The 22,167-nt window shown below is 38.9% G+C and overlaps 1 protein-coding gene across 2 annotated transcripts in view; it reads left to right on the top strand.

The window, feature by feature from the left end:
* Positions 1 to 1,710, top strand: part of SNX20 (sorting nexin 20) — a 258,470-nt gene extending 256,760 nt beyond the window's left edge. For both annotated transcript variants that reach the window (XM_051805899.1, XM_051805900.1), the window contains one exon: positions 724 to 1,710. In XM_051805899.1, coding sequence (XP_051661859.1) covers positions 724 to 1,392 — 669 coding nt within the window. In that variant the 3' untranslated portion in view covers positions 1,393 to 1,710. The remainder of the gene's footprint in view (positions 1 to 723) is intronic.
* Positions 1,711 to 22,167: the final 20,457 nt, after the last annotated feature.

Raw genomic sequence — 22,167 nt, 5'->3', positions numbered from 1 at the left:
TTTTTTTGTATTATTTACATGCCAAGTAAGTTTGAATAGAGGGCAATGATTTAGAGGGGGGGAAAGGCTTTGGAGTTGCTCCATCTTATTTTTGCACATACCAAATATGTTACCAAATACTCCCTCTTCTTTCACAGGATTAATAACACCCCCGAATCCCTAGTAATATCTCTTACAAACAACATTTCTGAATATTATGACCAATGTAAAATAGATTACATTCAATATTAAGTCTGGGAAATCCATTCAGTTTACTGAAGATGATTGATTGTAGCAGCCATGGATTTGTTATAAACAAAGTACAGCTACAGAAATGCTTTGTAAGTGTTTTTATGTGCCTCAGTCTGCTGCTAGTTTGCCTTTCCCAGCACCTTGCAGGATGGAATCTGTTAGTGCACTATCTACAGCTTATTTGCATGCTAAGGGTAAGTCTGGTGACAAAACTACAGAACAGCAGGTGGTGGGAATTATTAATTTGATGGTTGCAGATTTTTCAGGCCTACGCTGAGCATGCATCATAATCCCAGACAGCACGTGATTCAGCAGCACTGCCATAAACCATAGGAGGATACAAGACTACACACACAAAATTGGTGCAGGAATGTTTTAGCTGGAGAAATATACAGGCACAAAGTCTTTTCAAAGCAGTAACAGAAAAAATGTGACTGCGGTAGGGCTAGAATGGTCCTTCTCATGTTTATTTTTCTTTTTGATTGTGTTTAGATGTATAAAATCATCATTCTGCAAACAGGGAGTTTTGACAGCAACAAGTCTGTAATTGAACGGCGTTATTCAGATTTTGAGAAACTGCACAGAAATCTGCTGGAGGAATTTAGTGAAGAAATGGAAGATGTGACCTTTCCCAAAAAAACTCTAACAGGGAACTTCACAGAAGAAATAATCAATGAGAGAAAATTAGCCTTCAAGGACTACCTGAGACTTCTATATTCTATGAAATGTGTCCGAAGATCAAAAAAATTTATTGACTTTTTAACAAGGCCAGAGCTTCAGGAAGCGTATGGTTGCTTAAGGGGTGGCCAGTACCCCAAAGCTTTGGAAATCCTTTTGGAAGTCATCGGTCTGCAGGAAAGGCTGACAAGAGGCAACCCTGTCTCAATTGTCCCTACTCTCTGTGCTATCATGGTGTGCCACAAGGACCTGGAAAACCCAGCAAGTGCCTTTGAATATGGAGAAAAAGCTCTGTCACGCCTTCGTGTGCATTCCAGCCACAGGTATTATATCCCATTGTTAGAAACGATGATCACTCTGGCCTATGAACTTGGCAAGGATTTCCTGTCTCTGCAAGAAAAACTGGAAGAATGGAAGGCAAAGAAAGATCCCGTACGGGTATTTACCCTGAAAGAACTTGCAGTTCGGGAATATGTACAATGAACACAAGAAACAATTTCATGAAAGAGCAAATTCCTGAGGGAGTAAGAACTGAAAATTACCAGTTTGGCAAATGTAGCATTGTATTAATAGAAAAAAAAAATAAATTAAACATCTTCCATGTTCAGAAGGGACATTAGCATCTATGTTGGAAAATATTACATTTTCTCTGCAGATATGAGGAGTATCTAAGGAGCACCTTAAGGTTTTTTGAAAGAAATTTGCAAGAAAATAATCATTTACGTTTTGCTTATTTTGAACAAAGCTTATTTTGTGTGAAAAGTCGGAATAAGAAATTGCAATGAATAAAGCACTTAAGAATATGCAGAATCAGAGGCATTTCTTGCTCATGTGGAAACTATTTCCTTTCAAGAACAAAAACACCTTCTCAGCTGATGCAATTTAAAAGATGCACCTTCAGACACCGAATGTAGTTGTAGTTTTTTCCTCCTCGAGCTCAGGCCTGGTCAAACAGCACTTTGCTGTTTTTGAGAATGATGGGATTGGTCCTGTTCCCTCTGAATTTGGGGGGGGAAGGTTTACAGTCAACTTTGGGAGGAGCAAAAAATACAAGCGATGATCATTCCATCAGAGATGAGGGAATGTACCTCATTTCCCTTTTGTAACTAGCAGAGTTTTATGACTGGCATTGAAGGCACATTCTTGTTTGGGGTGATCTTTAAGCATAGTTTTGACCAGGGTAGAAAATTCAAACCACGTGCACTATATCCACAGTGAAAAAGGACTACAGGAGAGTGCTGTTGGGGAGAACATCTGGCTGTTATAATGCTAGCCTTTAATTCTGATTATTGAGCTGTGAGATATGGTTAACAGACAGTCTGTGCTTCCCTCTTTCCTGTCAGATGTTTATATAAATTGGGCCTTGCCTTAGCTTTACAGCCTGGTATGCCATGGAAGCATCATCTTGGTGGCACTGCAATATTACAGCTAATTTTTTCAGGGATCCAACACACCTATAAAATACTAAGCTTGTTTTGGCCCTAACACTCCTGGGAAAGCTTCCTAAGAGCTGAAAAAGTCTCTATTTAACTGCTTCGTTAATTTCCCTCAACTCTGTGATCTCTCCCATACACTTATTTTAACAATCTGGTAAATTAATTCTCATAAATATAGTAATTAATTTCATTAACTAGTGTGGGCCATTATTCTCTGCTGAACACAGTCCACTAAGTACTTTCGGGCCTGAGCTCCAGTTACAGATCCTACATGCACCACAATGACACCGTCAATAAGTTAGGAATAACTGTATTAACTTACCTCCCAGAGACATGAAAGAATCAGCTAGTTGGAAAGACACTGAGTCTGAAAAACTTTGCTGTGTATTGTTACAAGAAGGATGTCTTGAAAAAAAATACAGAATAATAGGAGTGTCTAGGGTAGAATGTTAATATTTTAAGTAGCTATTAAGAGCTAGGCATTAAACTCAAAATACATGGATTATTTGTTATTTGACAATTGTTTTTTTCTAGTTATACCAGCAATAATAGAATTAAGAGTAATTAATTAAGGGACTTAGGGACTAATCTTCCCACAACATACCATATTGCAGGACAGTTAAAATGAATCAAAGGTAACACCTTCTTAGAGAATTTCTGAATCAGTAACAAAGCACTGAAGAAGAAAGCATGTCTGGGGTCTACATCACATTCAGGCAGTTTCAAGTCAAGATAGAAAGGAGTCGTGGCCTTCACACTGCTCTAACTCCACAGCAGTTGGTGATGAAAGACCAGAAGAATAGGAAAAAAATAATTTCCTCCCTTTTGCTCCCTCCCATCATTGTGTGCAGTGCCCAGGGCACAGCTCCCTTGGATTCTCCTCAGGTTCCCATGGGATGGCACACGAGTATCTAATTGCATCCACAGACCCTCACCTTACAGCTGACCATAGGATTAGAGGGTCCATAAGGACATGCTGTCTGACAAGAACAATTACCAGGAAAGGCAGCACATCAGCAAGATCTTACTTTTAACCTTTACTCGTGGTAATGTTATAAATTCCCATCTCAGAAGGATTAACTGATCCAAAGCTGACCAATTTCTGCTCACATGTTTTGAGTTGCAATTTGGCTAAGAGAAAAATTTATATAATTCAAAAGGTACTAAAATAAACAGTGCAAAAACCCCCCACTTTTTTAATGGGGTAAGCCAAACCTCTTCCACACAATGTACTAATAGAATTTTGTCAGCAAAATGATCCTAGAATAGGTCTCATTGTCCCCATCCACCAGAAGGTGAAGGTCAGTCTCCTTGTATTATGGGGGAAGATGAACTAAATAAATACAGAAATAGTGTGAAGAAAGAACATTGTTGGGTAATTCCCCCACCCTGAACTTCCTTAATGGAGACTGTTTTCAGCTGTGGCAATCAGTTGGCCACAACTTCTTCAGAGCTACCAAGTAAGAACCTATGCTCTGCCTCACTCAAAGGGCTGATTTAAATTTCTGCTGCATTGAGACTTACAGTCAAGCCACTTCAAAGGGTCAAGGGTAATGTTCATAAAATGAGTTTGTGATTTCATTACTACTAGAATACAACAAAATTAAAATCTCCCCAACAATTCAAGCTCCCCCAAGCAAATCAGGTATGCATTTCCTTCCGACAAATGCAAAGCCTGTGACCTTTGGATTTATTAATCTCTTCAGAGAAAATCCTCAGAAAGAAAAAGCCAGAATGGTTATGGTGGCAAATGGGGATCCACAGAGCCTGCATTTCACCCAGAGCTCTACCACAGACTTGGTCTGAACTTTGCACAAGGAACTTAACCTCTGAGCCTCTATTTCCTCACTCAGTACTTCCCCATAAGGTTTCCTCATTCAGGTTTTCAGTACTCATAGATCAGGAAAGCTTTGAAACCTGACCAAATGAGTTAACTCCATTTAACAGCATTTAACTCAGAAATGTGCAATGGGATAGAGGCAATTTTGATTTATACAAGCCTGTTTCATTTGTCAAGGATATCTTGAACTGAAAGAGAACTTAGAGGCACTAAGTTGCCACACCTGTGTGCTTATGGTGGATTGCATAGTTTCTTACCAATGCAGTCTTATTTTAAAATCAGGTGCTACTTTCCTTATAAACTAGAGAAGTTACAAAATTATCTTTATATTACACTGTGCTGTAGTGAAACCATGCTGGCTGGTCAGCTCCACAGGCAATCAGCCAATTCTGATTTCTTAGTTATATACTCTCAGAGAGTAGTTGGACCTGTCAAAAGAATTCTGCTTCCTTTTACTCGCATTTCAAAAGTCAACTTCTGCATATTCTTTTTTACTTGATTTTTACAGCAAAGTGAGTATTCAGCAGTTACATGTTACTAAACTAAAGGGTAATGGCATTCCTACTCCCATACTGACCCAATTGTCTTCCACTCCCAATTGTCCAAGGTAGGGACAGCCTGCAAGGACCAGGTTCCCTCTCCCTCTACATGCAACTTTATCTTCAACAGTTAAAAATGTGTAGCCTGGTAGGACAGATTTCCTGCAGGCAGTCAGAGATTTGTATCTTTCCCCATTACTTTTGCTCAGTGCAGCAATACAGCAGCATTGCTGTATTGTCCTGGCTTTTTCATAAGATGTATAACAATGAAATGGGTGCTCTACACCTGCCACCACATCTTAGTTTTCCTCTGAATAGTATTTTAAGAAGGGCTCAAAAAAGCTAACATAGCTAACATTTCCATCCACATCTACCTGTCTTGCTTATCTATTGCTCTTCCTTAACTCTTGTTGAGAAGCCATTGGAGAAACAATGGCTGAAATTCTCGTGCACTCTCCATGGGGTTCACATGCTGTCCCCAAAGTACACATCCCAGCCCTCCAGGTGCTGGGCCAGCACAAGTAAATAGCACTGCATCAGTGAAGCTATTTTGGAAGAAAAAAACTCTGGCACTACCACGCAAGAACATAACATAAATTAACCAAGCAGGTGGTTCCTGCTTCCAGCCAGCCATTTTACTTCCACTCTTCACTGCTGTACAATATTTGAGTGATAAAGGCTTGTTTTATAAATAAATCTATTTCATCCATTTCCTGTCTCCCAAAACAATGTGTGCTCTTTACAAAATGTTTCTTAGGTTTAATAAAATAAATGGAAATGAGCGGTTTCTGGCATTTGTCCTGTTTGCATTATTAACCTTCATCAGCCATTCTCTGTACCTAGAAGGCAGCTGGAGTCAACAGGCAGAATGTCTGGAGACCCACACTCTGCTCTTGGCAATGTCACAAGCCCAATGAGTGACCTTGATCAAGAAATCTCAGATTTCTTTTGAATACCAATATGGCTTTATCCTCTTCTATAAAGCTGTGTTTTACTTATATTTTAGCTGTACATTCCAACGTATCATTTTCCCCATTTTACAGCTGGGGGAACTGCGGTACAAGAGAAGTGATTTTTCCCAAAGTCTAATACAGTGGTCTGGAGACCACACTGACTGCCTGGAGAAATACTGAAGCATAACTTGCACCACAGATTTACAAAGCAGAGACGTGTCACAGTTGCATGTTCTTAAGTACATCTTGCATGAACATCCACAACACAGCTTCATTTTTGACCTGACAAAACTGTGTGATATGTCTATGGAAGAGAAAAGAGTGGAGTAAATCTGACTAATTAATGTATTTCAAGAACTAATAAGTGGTTGAACAGCGCAAATATTTTAAGCACTACTTTACAAAAATAGCAAAGAAAAAAGTCTTGCCTAAGAGATTTTTAGGATATATAAAAAAAAATCTTCAGACTTCAGTATCGTTTTCCACAAGATGGAACAGGAAAATATTTTCAAATGCATTTTTCCAGTTTTAAGAATTTCTCAGAGCTCTGGAATTTCTTTCCAGTGCTCTTCTAGTCTTAACAAGAAGGATCACACAACCACTAGAGTACTATATACATTAGTAATCTGTTATGATCCCTTTTTCTCAACAACAACACACAATGCATCAGAGCTTTGTAGTATGATCTTACTTTTCCAATTGTCACTGGCACCTCTGAAGTATACCTACAACAGATAACAACCCAAGTATAAATTCACATTTAATTTTTTTCCAGGAAAAAAAGGTAAAAAAAAATAAAATGCTGTCCAACCAATATCTGCCTAGAATGTTTAACAAACCACAGGCTGCACAGAAGCTAGAAGAAAATTTAAATAAAATCTGGGCAGATCATCTCCAAGAGTCCATGGAGAGTTGCATTACGATCTATTGAGCTTTGCCCCATTTCCATATCAATTATTATATCATTTGGGGCATTAAGTAGATAATACTGTTTACACAACTTTCTAAAATAACTAAAGAAGCCCATGAGGATGTCTAGTTACTTATGAAACATATGCAGACAAGATGCTCTCTGTACAATGCAGCATCTTGTTTACAGGGAATCCTGTGATCTTTATCACATACTTGTTATTAACTCCTGTTATCTGCTGCATCACTGGAGGATAATATTTGCTTTCCTGAATCTTAATAAGGCTAAATACATTTATTGAATTCAACAGATTTGTACAATCAGCATGGGAGTCAAGTTCAGGACACAAGATGAAATCTAGGTTTTGTGGCTCAGACAGCAGCTGAGCAAATCAAATCAAGAATGTGTTTTTTTGTGGGTTTGGGGGGTTTTTTTAGATCAAAGACAGGAGCAAGATGTGTTGAAAAACTAAACACAGTTGTAATGGTGTAAAATACTGAATGTCAATTCCCATCTGGATGAGGTGAGAACCCCAAAGAACCAACCAACCAACCAATTTACATTAGGATCCCATTACAACATATGTTCATCACACTTTGCAAGTATATATATGCTCTATATACAGATACACAAGACACAAATTTTCCTGTCAGTCCAGTAAGAGCTGAGAGTAGCTACACTGAAAGAAGTTATAATGTAATTGAGAGCACAGTAAGTCCTACTGTACATATAAACATGTGCAAAATCTCTATACACAGTGGATGGACAGATGGCTGATGAGTGGCTGGAACAAACAAATTTGAATGTTTTGATGCCTAATAAATGTTTGCCAAGTATTTAAAAAATTCAGATCAGAGCTACTTTTACAAGTACTACATGTATATATATATATATATATATATATATATATATATAGTCATAGTACAATTTTCTTCTATTAGAAATAGTAATATATATACTATTATTCGGAAAAATGTTGAGGAGAAATAGGCTGGATGAACTTTCATTTACTAATCTCTCTAAACTGGTACTTTAAATATTGTTTCATTTCAGACAGTATGAGACTCTAACTTGATAACTGGTAGGAAATCTTTGAGAATTTTACTGAAAATGCAGAATTTAAATCCTAATATTTTTCTCGTTGCTCCTCAGAGTTTATTAAGGTTTGCCTCCCCCTGACAGGGGACCGCAGTGCCACTAGATGGAGCCGCAGCATTTTCAGGAGCTCAGGACCCCGCAAGCTCAAGGGAATGGAACAGAAAACTTTTTTTTAATGACTTGAATTTTATTTTAAAAAAATCTACTCTAAAGTCTAACATTTAAATTTTAATATGATTAAACTAAATATATATCTCTCAATTCCATTGTGAGTTCAGACTCTAGCGCCTGGCTTTCCAGCTGTCCTTCAGGACAATTTACCATACCCCTTTATCAGGCAGCTCTAGGAGCCCGCTGGAAAGCTGAAAGAGAAAATGTTCTTGCAGGCTTTTAGACCTGGTGAGTTCAAAGCCAGAGTCACTGCAGCGTCTCAGTTCCTACAGTACCTTTTCCTTCTGATCAAAAGGAACCAAGTAAAACTCACAAGTCTTAAAAGAACTATCAAATAATGGGGGGAGGGAAGTAAAAATAAATGGACCCATAATGCCTTCTGAATGGTGCCGGGGAAAGTTCACTGACTCCATTTTAGATAGCTACACTCCCAAGTATGAAAATGAGACCTGATTCTGAGTCCAGCTACTATAAAATATATGTTAATTTCTTTATGTACAGGTATAAATATACTGCAACCAGTATGCATGCACACATCTTGATTTTGAGCTTTGTCTTTTTGTTGATAACATGGAAGGGGAACACATGACAACTGCACCTGTGCTCTAGCTGCCAGTCATCTCCTCTACCTGTGCTTTAAGCAGCAAAACACAGAAATGTTTTCGGAAGCAGCCCCTGAGAAACTCAGCAAATCCAGTCAGCATAGGCCTGTGTTCTCTGGGCTGTGCTAGAGATTTTATCAAATTACTGGAATGGCCTGGATTTGGAGACTGGCTTCTCCCCCCACTGAGTGCCAGCTGCAGACCAGAGTTTGAAAGCAGCCTCCCCCTGCATCAAGATTTTTTTTTTTTTCCAAAAGGTTTCTGCAGAATCTGCCAGCTTTTAGAAACAGCATGAGGGAACTGGGCAGTCCTGTGGCAGTAAAAAGCAGGCAGACTACGCCAAAGTCTTTGAAAGAACAGTCTCGGGAGGTGAAATCTTTGAAGGTGTGTCTCCATCCTTCCTTTTCAGCTTCTTACAGAAACCATGGAAGGAAAATAAAAAAAAGAAAAAGGAAAAAGACAGGGAGAAAGAAAAGAGAGACATGCAATCTCAAAAGACAAGACATGGGTTTGGTTGTTTCTGTCACTGCACCTCACCTCCAGGAACAGCAGCTTAAATGTGTGCTGAGTTAGCAGGGGGGACACTTCATGGACTCAATAATAAAATACAGTGCTTTTATAGGGCTTCACACATTCAGAACATTTTATAAATGCTGGGCCAGATTAATCTAGGCTTTAAATCTGCATAAACCTTGGCACAGGGCTCTGTTGCCCATGAGATTATGAAGTCTGCCATGAAACTAAATTGTGATGATCAAAAACAGAGATTCAAAAAAGGCACAGCCAGGAAGAAAAGTTTGTTATTTGTGAAAAAAAATCTGTGAAGAGACAAACATAGTTTGTTAGTTGCATAACAGACAGCTTCATTTCTAGGGCTGTCTTTGGAAAATTTTGGGAATAAATTTGGGTATAAATTTTCCTTCATTTCATCTCCTTTGGAGAACAAGGGGTCATGCAGATTTTTTTACAATAGAAACAGTACCTCAGAGGGACTGACAGGGAAAAACTAATTTTGGTTTATGCATTTATATTTTTCTCCTCCTGAGCAGATAGCAGTGAGGATACTTGGTTACAAGTAAACGTAAACAATGATATAAATTATATAGCCTTCACAAGCAGCAGTAAAACCCAACTACCTTATTCCTTGATTATTATGTTCCATGTTCCTCTGACTGGCCCACATAGCAACTGTAAGAGGCTTGATTTGTACTGCATCAGAATGTATTTTACATGTACTTAGATTTGAAATGTATTTAAAATTATGATTTTTCCTGCTGTGCAGTAGCTTAATGATAACTGACCTAATTTGCCATATAAATCTCTTGTATAGGAAAGGAATACATTTTCCTTTGGGAAGGCAGAGCACTCTGAAACAGCCTTTGTTTGCTGCTGCCACCCCAAACCCCTTCAATACCTAAGGTAAGAGGCAGAAAGCAAAGGCAGCGCAAGGGACATTCTTTTTCTGATCTCAGCACATTTTTCCTATTTCGATCAGCCTGTACCATCCCACTGATGTTCCCAATGGAGAGAATGAGGGAGCACTAAACATGATCAACAGCAACAAGTGAAAAGTTGAGACAAAGAACAGTTACCCAGCTGATCACAGTCAGATGAATCACCAGGTAGAGCTGGGTAGATTACCTGTGTGTCAGTCCAGAGGTTCAGTCATTCCACTGGATATATTTATAGCTGCTATTTTGCATGTTTCACAACATCACTGTGTCAATCCAGAGACTCCCTGCTCCTTCCTCCCATCCCATCCCATTCTCTCTGCCTCAGACACTGTAATTATATTGGGATCAAAATAGATAGATTTACAACCTATGGAAAGGTCTCTAAACTGAAAACAGTGTGGTTCCACCTAAGACATTCCTGCCTGTTGCAGATGACCCTGAAGCATCTGTGCTGATCCCACAGTTGCCATGATGTGAGGTTGCCACTGACACCCTTTGTGTCACTGCTCTGAAAACAGCAGGGACAAGCCATGGAGGTGGACTTCCACCAGTCTGACCTTCAGTACAGGCAGAGCTGTTAACAAACATGCAGGACCATTATTAGTAAGAGCACTGAACTAACCCCTCTCAGTTCCCTTCTTGTTAGTCCAGACCATCAGCATCTATTTCAGGCACCATCTCTTTCCTAATTTGATGCCTTTTTACAACCTGCAGTTCTCTTCCATGAAGATGCAATGATGATGATCAAATTACTGCCTTAAAGAAATATTCTACTTATTAAACAAAAAAAGGATAAAAAGAAAATCTTGCAACAATGAAAGAAGTCATATGCTAGTCTGATTTTAATTAAAATCTCTAGGTCTAGGAAAAAAACTAACTCTTAGCCTCCTTCCTCAGCATGTCACCCTGTCCTCCTGACAGCTTCTGGCAAGAATCTGTTTTTTTTTTAATCCTGAGAAACAAATTGAAGTTTGCTTTATCTCCAAGCCCCTTGCTCTGCAAAAATATTTGTATCATTTTGGATCCATGAGTCATGTCCCTCAAAGCTATTTGTTTATTTCTCCCACTGTCTTTCTTGTGGATGACTGAGGCCGTGTATCAGAAAGAATTGTGTGGCTTTCCCACTTCTGATCAGAAGCAGCAAATGTTAGAACAATGTGCACATAAAGGGAGATCTGATAACCCACCCATGTATTGCTTCACCTGCCACCTCCAGGTGATTCACAGCACTCGCGCAATTCATTCTGGTCAGCAGTGTTAGAGTAGTGTATTGTACTGCTTGGAAAATCACCCCCCAAGCCTGTTATAAAGCAATACCCTGAATTAGTTGCTCCTCTTACTCTGGTGTAACAGAGAACTTGCCCCTCTGCCTGTTTGAACTGAGCACATAAATTTCTACCTTCTCTTTACCAGTTGGTCTTCTTGTTTTTTTTTCTTTCTAAATGAATCTTTTTGGAATTTGTATGTAGTTCAGAGCTAATTTTAGCTTGATCAAAAAGTGCTCTGGGGATGCTTGCATAAAAGGTGCTATAGAAATGTACTACACTGCATCGTATCCAAATCAAATTCAACATAGTTAAAAATTAGCTATGGTAGTAAAAAACGCTGCAGGGACGAAGCTGGCAGAGTCCATGCTGGAAAAAATGTCTAAATAGTTGTGATCTCTGTATTTTCACAGGTTAGGACATGGACCTTCAAGGGCAATTTGAACCTGAAGCTTTGAGATATGAGCTGTTCACCAAGCATAAATTGAGAAGGGGTTTATAACAGTGGAACACTGAGCTGTAGCCCTGCAGAAAAACACCAGTGGATCTAGACTACATAATGTTCAATAGCTGTGGGTAGTAGGGTAGATCACTTGCCTTTGTCCCTGCTCTGTTGGTAATGATGCAAGACACATGACAAGGACATCATGTAGGAGAATCAATACTCAGAAACACTGAGAAAAATCTTATTTTTTCCATAGAATGGAGAAGCAGTGGCACTCTGAGGTCAGAGTTAGGCAGTCAGGTATACATGGATAATTGCAAGCATTGCAGTCTTCACAAACATGTATTGATTCACCACAGAATATCTCCCAAAGAAAAGGAATTCTTAAGATTTCTTAACATTCTCCCGTGAGAACAAGTTTCTTTTTCAATCCATTGTGCTACTGTTACAACCTTATTTTTATTTTCAAGAATTTTCATTGGATCACAGAATTCCTCTCTGACACAGCTCACCTTTTAGAGATATTTTTCAATTGATCTAATCCATCCATTCTACCTAAGAACTCCTTTGCCTGTTCAAAAAAAAAAAAAAACAAAAAACAACAAAACCCAAAGCAAAAAAAACAAAGACCTAAGGATGCATGTAAAATGTAGCATCATTAACAATTCTTTAATATATACAAGCAAATCTGGCAACTTTAAATCATGTTACTACTTTGAAACATGCCACAGACTGTCTTTTCCACTTTCTACTTAGTGAATCTTCATAGGGTTTTTAATACTCTTTCTACTTTTGCCATGATCAAAGGAATTGCTCTCCGTTTGCTTGTTCCTCTGATAAGTGATAAAAGATGTCAGTGAGACTAATGAGAACTGCCTCCAGCTTCCTTCATAAAGCCCTGTAGAAAAGAAATCACAATGCATCGTCAAACCTGCTAGTCTTTTAGGAAATAAAGTGTGGAAAAATACCAGGCACAAAGACAACAGGGGGATGGGAGCGGGGGAGGAGGGGGGGGGAAAGAGCTTTTACAAAAGAAACAAGGATATTGATGTGTAAGCAGAAATATTACTCCCATCAATAGTCTGTATTGGGGTAGATCCTGAAACAACTGCATATGCAAATGTGGAACTTCATTTCTTTGTGCAACAGTATTTGCTCTTTCATACACACACGCACATATTGCACATATTGGAAAGGTCACATACTGCTTCCCCCCCATCCCATTATACAGCAGTGTTAAAAATCAGAATACAAATCCAGATTAGGTCTTTACCCTTCAATGCTGAATGACAGTTCACTTTACTTTTTTTCAGGATCTGCCAGAACAAAACTCTTTTCAGTTTCAAAGTGAATTTTGCTCACTAGTGCAAAGGTCCTCATTCCAGTGAGGGCTGAAGGCAGTCAGCACATCTTCAGGCCCTAAAACCATGAACATGTTTCCATTTATTGACACTAAACACAATTTGAATAAACTCCATGGATCAGATGACGTGTGTGTGCATTGAGACCAGCCCCAAAGAAGTGGCAAGATTTTAATTTGTGCTGAAAAGAGGCGTTCAACATTCTAAAGAAATTCTTCCTCCCGTTCCTGTTTCCTGTAGATTTGCTGACCAGTATCTCATCTTCAGGGGCTGCTGTTGTGTTTTCTCTAGCCCAGATATTGGTCAAATGCAAATAGATAAATATCTTGCTAAGGCAGGACAGGTAGTCTCACTTTGAATTACACAGAAATTGGAGACACACACGAATCAAACGGCAGGCTCATTGCCCACATACCATCCTCCTCCATGGTTGATGTCTAGAGAATGAGTTCTTGCTTTTCTAGACTAACAGGGACATGCCAAAAGGTGGTGGCATTGTAATTTTTCATGTGAATAACCTGTGCTTGGTTGACTGCACATGAGTCAGACCTATGGGTTTCTTAGTGAGTTATCTGAAGGCTGAGAACAGAACAGCCCAATAGAGAATCGCAACCCTACAGTCAGCAAGAAGAAAACTGATTTGTTTTTTTCTTCTTTTGCATCAATACTTCTGTCATTTCCCAAAGTAAGACCAATTATCTCAGGCTGGTAACTTTTAAAACATATTGATTTATGACTAAAAAGAGCCATTTCATTATATCTGCATACATAGCTTCCTAACTATACACATTTATTAAAGTACCTATAGAAGGTAATAATCTATGAAAATTTGGATTATAAATCAATATTTATAAACAAAATTAATGAAAGGGGAAAATGTAATGTTGTCAAAATATATTTTCCTTTTCAAATTAATTATTTTAATCAACAAAGGAAGGCTTATAAAGTGACTTGCAATGGTTATTTCTAACCATTCAAGATTTTAAAACTAGTAGGTCTCATCTTATCCTGCTTTTTCAGAGACTTGGTGCCAGACAAGGCAAATAGGATATATTTAATTCCAAGACAAAATTTTAATACTGTTATATTTTTTTTAGACACATAACTGAAGAGTACACAGTGAAAACAAATATCTCAATTTTCTACATATTGACTTTAATCACTAAATGAAATTGAGTAAGTGGAACGCAGCAGAACTGTGTTCTCTTCACTGCTAATGAATAGTTACTCACTGACCTGATGTGAACACCTTGCCAGCAACACATTTTGGTGGGTTTTTCTTTAAACTTTGAATGATTTAATACATCAGAATAAATTGGACTCAATGTGGGTTTAAAACTTAATTTTAAAGTTTTACTCAAGAAAGACTTTTTTAAACTTAAATTAAAAGTCCAATTTATTTTTAAGTCATTGATTTTTATCCATCCTGCTGTTTCTCTTCATTAAGGGAAGAATGACTCTGATGCCTCAACAGAACAGAAACTCTGATCTTTCTCCTGGGGCTCTGTTTCCCCTTTATACTAATACTAAATATGAAGGGTCTATGGAATCTTAAATAAGGAAAAGAAATGCATTTCTAAGCTGGATAGGGGAAGGATTAAGTCAGGAAAGTAGCCTAGGGGAGAGTGGAGCTACATAAACAGATAGACACCCTGAGGCACCTTCTATCACCATTAACTTCTCTGGATTGAACCACCAATTAACACCAGTCCTGAGTCTGGTCCATACCTCCTAAGCCATAATCACAGATACTCTTAGGGCTGCATTCTTCTCAAATAGTACAATTACAATGTTAACCACCAAAAAACAGCAGAAGTTGCTTTTGATTCTCTCTGGATTACTGTTACCTTGTGAGAGAGTCACTGAGTACACCAATTAGCACGAGAATAAGCCCATGTTTGAATTCAATTTCCTTCCTGATCATATTCACCAGAAGAATCATTGGTTGGGGAAGATACAGAGTTTTGTGCTTCTTATTTAAACTCACAGATACTACCCTTGCAGCTTTCCCCCCATGCAAACACCTGCAGAGAAACAGTGCCTCTTGTATTCAAAACAAGAGCTCCTTTATGGTTTTTGTCATGTGAACTGTCCATTTCATGCATTTTACTAAGAATATCAGGACACATTTTTGGCCTGTTTAGACAAATCTCAAAGTATTGAAAAGGGCATTTAGCAGGAACTTGCTGGTAGCTTGAAACTTGCTGGTAGCTTGAAACTCACAAAAGAATTTCAGCAACACAAGGTGATTATAAACATCCAGTCCTGCTCCAAAAGAGAGTAATTTCTCAGAGATTCCACAGGTGTCTGCCTGTGCAGGAGTTAGTGATGACTAAGGTTTGTAGCCTCAAAAGACTGAAGCTGGAAGCTCTAGACTGCTGAAAAAAAGACCTGCTCTTCAATGGTTATGACTGTGGGAACAACAATGAATCTGTTTTAGAGCCACCTCAGAAAGATGCAGGTTTTTCACTTGGTATTTAGCTCTATTTGTCAAAACTTTCCAGGGCAGTTCAAGACAGCCCTGATACTGTTTGATGAAAATGTACTGGTAATTTCCACACCTACACAGCAAAACTGACTGTCAGAGCTGCATCAGGGAAGAAAGAGAATCTGCAAATTAGGAAAGAAAATAGCAATATGAATACTGTTTTTCAGAGAAGGAAGAGAAGATGTTATCAAGACATCCAGCTATGCACGTTAACCCTGTCCAGCACTCAGACAGCTAATGGACACAGGTTGGTTTGCCCCCTGAATTCCAGCCTCTCCAGTTCTCCTAGCTACAGGCTGCAGTGCTCAGAAATACACAATTCAATTAAATAATTTCTACAGAAAGAACCAAACCCTCAGGATCTGTCAGCTGAGAGAGTTGTTTAGCTTTGCATAGGCTAAACTGTATCCTGCATTTTGATAGTCCAGCTCCCATCCATCAGCACCCTCTTCCCCAAGTGAGAAAGTGCCTACCCAAACTGCTTCATCCCCCCCCATCCTCAGCTGGACAGGGGAGAAGAAATATAACAAAAGGTTCATGAGTCAATAATGAGAAATAAAACCCAAATCTGAAAACACCTTTCCCTCACCCCTTCCTTCTTCCCAGGCTTAACTTTATTCCTGAATTCTCTACCTCGTCCCCCACAGCACCACAGGGGAATGGGGAATAGTGGCTTGCAAAAGAAGGGTGAAAGAAAAAATGAAAGAAAGAAAGAGGATAAACACAATTGGAAAAAAAAAGGAAATCAGTCAAATAAATCTATTAATGTTTAAATTTACGAGGGAAGAAGGGAGGGATTTAAAAGAATAAGGAAATACTGACATAGATTTAAAATTTAGAAAATAAGATGCACAGGGGGAAAAAAAAAAGGAGGGGGTAGTTAGAGAAATAAAAAAAGCCCAAAGTGAAGAAAATAGGAAAATAAAGAAGACTAACATAAGATGCACATCTCAGTTGTTGCAGTATGATGCCATTCCGGGTTTCTGTCTCTCTCAAAACTGCACTATGATTTAAAAACTGGATGTCAATCTTTACTCATTTCTCATTTTCAGCAAGAAAATCATTATTCTTTTCATGTTACTTTTCTTTAAAAAAAAAAAGAAAGAAAATCTAACTGGAAACTTCCCAGTCCCCCACAAGTTGTAAGAATTTTCTACTTGAAAATAAAGTTTTATAAGTGAAAATTGTACTGCAGCTCTTCATCAAAGTATTTTAGACAGCTTTAAGAACACCATCAACTTTCCTTTGGCAAAGAAAAACAAAAAATCTCAAAGGTTTGCTTAGAAATTGCTTAAAGCTTATAGGGAAAGCTGGGAGTTCTCCAAAGCTGTTTTTATTATCTTCACATAGAAGACATAAATGCAGATGAATGACCACAGTTGAAGTCTGATAAAAATTAGACCCTAGAACTCTCTACCATCTGCCCAGTATATTTTGCTTATTATTCATTCAGGTAACATCTCATTCCTTCAGTAACTTCAGTGAAAACCATTCTAAAAGCTATTCCTGAAATGGTATTAAACTTGGACAAACAAGTTGAGGAATTGCTGCAATGACATGTATTAGAGTTTTTCCAGGGGAATCAGCTTATTTTAATTTTGTTGTATCACTTCTGAGAAGCATCTTAGCCTGAGCAACTTTTTACATTTGATCATTTATAGGGTATTTCTTTCATTTAGTAGGCTTTTCAATATGTGTAAAAGACTAGGGATTTACCCATGTTATTTTCAGGATATAGAGGCAGGGAGTTCAAGGAAAAATATTAGTGGTGAGGGCTTGTAACAGGAATGTCATAGAAATGCTTATTCTTGTGATCAGTTCCATTTCAGGGCTGTTAGCCAGACCTCTTGTAATAAATTTAGGCTTTCCTAAACAGGAAACCTCAGAAAAATTCATTTGAATGAACTGTAGCTGTGAATTAACGTTCCCAAGTGCTTTACACAGACATGCACTTAAGGGTTTAACAGACCACAGTGCAGTAGAGTTTGGAGATGTCTAGGATATAGCTAAGAGATACCACAACCTCAGCAGTAATTATTTTTTAACAACATAATTCAAATTGGAAGACTTATACTCCTTTTAGTATCTTCAACACTTCAGTTTCACTTTAGTCTTGCTTGGTTTTATCCTTGGGAGACCCAAGGTAATGAAGTGGAGAACTAGTTTTGCCTAGTACTGCATGGAAATGAGAAATATGACTCAATTGCCATAAAAACCAACACCACAAAACCTGGAAGATGGAATCCTTGTCCCTTAAGGCTCTCCCCAAAATGAAGACCAGTGAATATTTCTTCTGCTTTACAGCTGCATGGAAGACACATATACCCTCACGGACAAAAGCTCTCTAAGGACTCAGGATCAGTGACAGATCCTGTGGAGAGAACTCCACTGAACGTATATATGGTCTTCCTTGCTATTCAGTTCCTACATCTTACTGGTTTTTAGCATAATTTTAGAAATCTAATGATAGAACTGCACGCTGCAGTCCTGTCCCACCTCAGGGGTGCTGTGCACAGAGGTCAAGGCCCTCTCTAATGGCATTTCCCACTGCACTACCTGTGTCCTGTGTTCAGGCGCCTCCCACTGTGGTGCTCAAACACGTTTCACAGTGTCTGCTTTCACAGTACCACTCTTAATCACCACGCCCAGTCCATAGTCCTTGTTACTTGATTTATTACTTTTCTTCTGGCTATAGAACAAAAGATTTTATTTTTCTGGTTCTGATTCTACTTTGTGATCCAAGTCACCTGGAAGGACAGATGCCCTTGGTTGGCATTCTACCATCGACAGTCTCATAGCAGTGATGTTACAGTGAGAAACAGTGCCTAATGCCAGGTTCCACACTGATGCATGTCATTCCTGGAAACACTGCTATTTAATGAAAATTTGGTTTGACAGCTTTTGCAAGATAAGTCCATCACCCCGTTTTTAATTATTTAATGTTTTCCATATAGCTTAACTATAATATTCTTTATGTAATAGTCACAAAATTTGCAGAAACCTAAACAGATTGAATCTTTATGTAAACAGACATTTTCATTCACTTCACTGGACTGCTACATAAATATAAGCAGGTGAAGGAGGCAGCTAGTGGTATACTGTGGTTTCAGATATTCAAATTTTCAGTTTGAGACATCCTCAAAATGATAATCACTACAGGATAAAAATATTTGAGACTGTGCATTATGACCGAAATCAGCATTATGGAGCACAGAGGCCAGAAAGGTATTTAGGTCAGCATTTCTTGTCAGTATAGCATTCTGGGGCATGCAATCTGAAGCTGCCACCTCCCACTCACAGAATGGGCCTGGGCACAGCATTAGCTAAAACAGGGGACTATCAGCATAAATCTGAGAGATTGCACTCTGCCACTTTTTTTGTGCATGAATATTTAGACCCAGTATGTTTTTCCTGTCCAAATCATTTATAATCTCACGTGAAAGCAAGACTTCCCTAAAATGTTTTAAAAGCTGTTCTTAACTGAATCACAATTTATCTGTGTTGAGTGCAGTTGAGCTCAATAGCAAAATTTGTATTGATGCTGAGGATGATTCTTAGCAAGCTTTCCAAATGGAAGGGTTTTCTTTCCAGTTGATAAAGCACTAGTCTCAGCTGTGAGAACTAGGGTTTGCTTCTCACTTTCCATCATCCTCAGAGCGAAACAAAAAAGAATTTAGGCCTTTCAAAACACTTACTGCACAGAAGCTCCAGAGAATAGAAACACACACAGAACAGCAATGCAAAAACCTGGTGTGCTAAAACTCTCCCTTGTCCATCTGTACCTTATGCACAAATTCCTCCAGAAAAATTAATACTCTCCATCTGGCAAAGGAGGGTGCTTTGAGCACTTTGGAGCAAAAAGGCCATTATAGCTTTAAGCTCATTATATAAAAAAACTCCCATATTTTTTAAATTTATAAATAAACGTAATATCCTCAGAGAAGAGAGCAAATTATTAAATATTAGGAACAGATGGGAAAATGTCAGACCACGGCTACTTGTATTTCCTGCATTTCACAGCTGGTTTGCAAGTATGAAGCATGCAAAGCCTTAAGCCACTCAGATCAAATGATCACAGTGGACCAAATTCTGTGTCCTTTATTCAGGCTATTTATTCTGCATTTGATTCAAGTGTCGTTTTGCCTGAAAGCTACACCTTCTTGTGCAAAGTGCTTTCACTTAGGACTGATTGTAAAACCTCTTTAAGATGGTTCAGTAACTAAACCAAGCTTCCAAACCCCTCCAGATCCTTTGCCTTCAATTGTACATCAAGGAGAGAGAACTGTCCAGGGCTTTCCTAGTCCCACCTAAAAATCGGGTATCTTTCCCTACAGAAAATGGTAGTCACAGCAGGTCTCTTTTTCTTTCCCTTCAGTTTTTCATCTATTTTAGCCTCTTCAACATTGTCAGTCTCAGGAAATATGAAAGACATCTTTATTTCTTTGGAGAAGAAAAACAGGAGCTGTTTAGTCCTAAGAACACTTTCTCCTAGTTTAGTCTGTTGTGAACGTAGTTACTATAAAATAAAAAACCCACAACAAACAATAAAACCAACAACAGAACACAAATCAAAAGCCTCCCTGAGAACAAACCACTGGTGTCATTATATTTAAAACAAAAAAACCTAGATGATAGATGCAGCCAGCCACTGTGTTCCTTTTAACCTGAAACTCTGCCTGTGGGCCATATCATCCTAAAAAGTCTTTGATACAAGTTAGGAACTAATGCTAGGGGCGTATCCAGAACTGCACACAGGTACCTGCTGATTTGCCAACTCACAGGTTTCAAAAGTCTCGTAGCCTGCTCCTGGCACCTCTTGTCAGTCACTGACAGGAAGATCTTCCTCTGTGAAGGGCGATTTGCACAGCAGGGGACCTGCAAAGCAGCTGCCGCAGGTACTGCAAAGAAAATACAAGGAGCAAATTATAAAAAAATGAATGTTTTTTAAAAAAAGGATCAAGAGAGGGAGGGGAGAGATTTGCTTTCATGAAAAATGGGGCACGGAGCAAAGAGGGCGGTAGACGTGAAAATGTCATAAAAACCTCGGGGTGCAGGGGATGTAGCTGATCAAAGGCATTAAATGCCATGTGGTGAACGATTCAGTGGCACACAGGGAGGCCAGGATGTGCCTCTGTGCATCACAGCTGCCCCTGATCCTGCTGCCTGGGTGTCCTGCTCTGTGGCCAGTCCAGGGAGGGCAGGGCCTCCCATGCTCTCAGTGCAGGAGCAGAGCTTGAGCCACAGCAGCCCCTGCTTTAAATTCCCATGAGCTACAGATAAACAGCTCGTGCTTTTGGCAGGATGGCAGAGTCCTGGGCACTGCAGTCATGTCATCTCACAGCGCTCTGGAGAACATGGCAAGCAGAGGGACCATTTGCACATCTACTATATTCCCCTCAGAGACAAGCCTGAATTATTTAAAGGCATAAGAGGGAATACTTTAGCTTCAGCTTGTCATATGTGGAAAAGAAAAAACATAAAATAGTACATTTAGTTTTTCTAAGTCAAAAATCTAAACCTAAACACAGGATTAATTTAGGCTTTCTTCTTTACAGAGCAATGTTAGAGGTTTGTCCAGAACATGGCTTCTTTCTCCCGTCTCCAAGTCCAGTTTTTTTATTTTTCAGTAACTAGGTATCAATCTCATCAGCATTTATCCTTTTTCCTGCTTCTTTCCGCTTGCCTGAATCTGCTGTCACAAAGAATTCTTCTCACACCCATAAAAAAAGGAACCAGAAAAATCTATTGTAACAATCGTATCTTCATACTGTCTTCCTAAAGGGTTTAAAGATAGAAAAAGCTGGCTTTGTTATGCCACTACACATTATAAGCAAAAGATGAACAGAGTAAATCAAATAATAAAAAATACACGCAGGGATAAAAAGCTGAGTGACATCTTGCCCCCCCCCCCCCCCCCCAGTTAATTCAGTCTGCAGGAGTATAAAATATTTGCCAGCTCCTGCTAGTTGAGATGCTCATAGCTATGACTTGTAAGGTACCCAGAAATTCAGTCAAAGCCTATTTTCAGGAGATGAACTCTCTCACCAGCTTTTGGGAAAGCAAGTGCTGATGTGGGATGTGTGACTGCAGTACCCTTAGGTGGATTGTTAGACAGCCCAGACTAACTGTATGGTTGAGATAATTATGTTTTACAGTGCTGGAAAAGATGAGTGAGATGACACCCCATGACCTATGCCTATGGAGTCAAGGAGGTCCTTGCAAAAGACAACCAAAAGACCTTCCACTCTATTACAAGGAAGAGCTTATCAAGAAGGGCAATGAAATGGCAATTACATGTGTATTAGTCACAGCTACCTCTTCGCAACTGAAAAAGCAATAAGGATTGCTTTACTTCAAGCTGCTGAATAGGAAAAGGTATTGTTTGCCTCCCTCCTGAAAAATCACCAGAAATATGATTGTATATGGGACAATTTATATCTAAAAGCATGACTCCAAGGAGTAACCAAAGGTAAACCAGGCTTTCAAATCTAACAATGCATAGATTTTGATATATTCAAGACCTAGATCCAGCCTCAGCATTAGCAGCTTTAAAATCCAAATTTCTGGCCCAGTCCAGAGCTGCAGCTTCAGACACGCCAAACAGCAGGCAGATTCAAAAGAGTTCTTCAGCTTTTGCTAGAGATTCAAACAAAGGACAAATTGACAAGAACTAGAGAAGGAATCAGTTTACAAACT

The sequence above is a fragment of the Manacus candei genome, unplaced genomic scaffold (assembly GCF_025592945.1).
Source record: "Manacus candei isolate 608988 ecotype Guabito, Panama unplaced genomic scaffold, ASM2559294v1 h1tg000065l, whole genome shotgun sequence".
In the NCBI taxonomy this organism is placed as follows: Eukaryota; Metazoa; Chordata; class Aves; order Passeriformes; family Pipridae; genus Manacus; species Manacus candei.
Note: the sequence above shows the minus strand (reverse complement) of the source record. Positions and strands in the feature narration are given on the sequence as shown.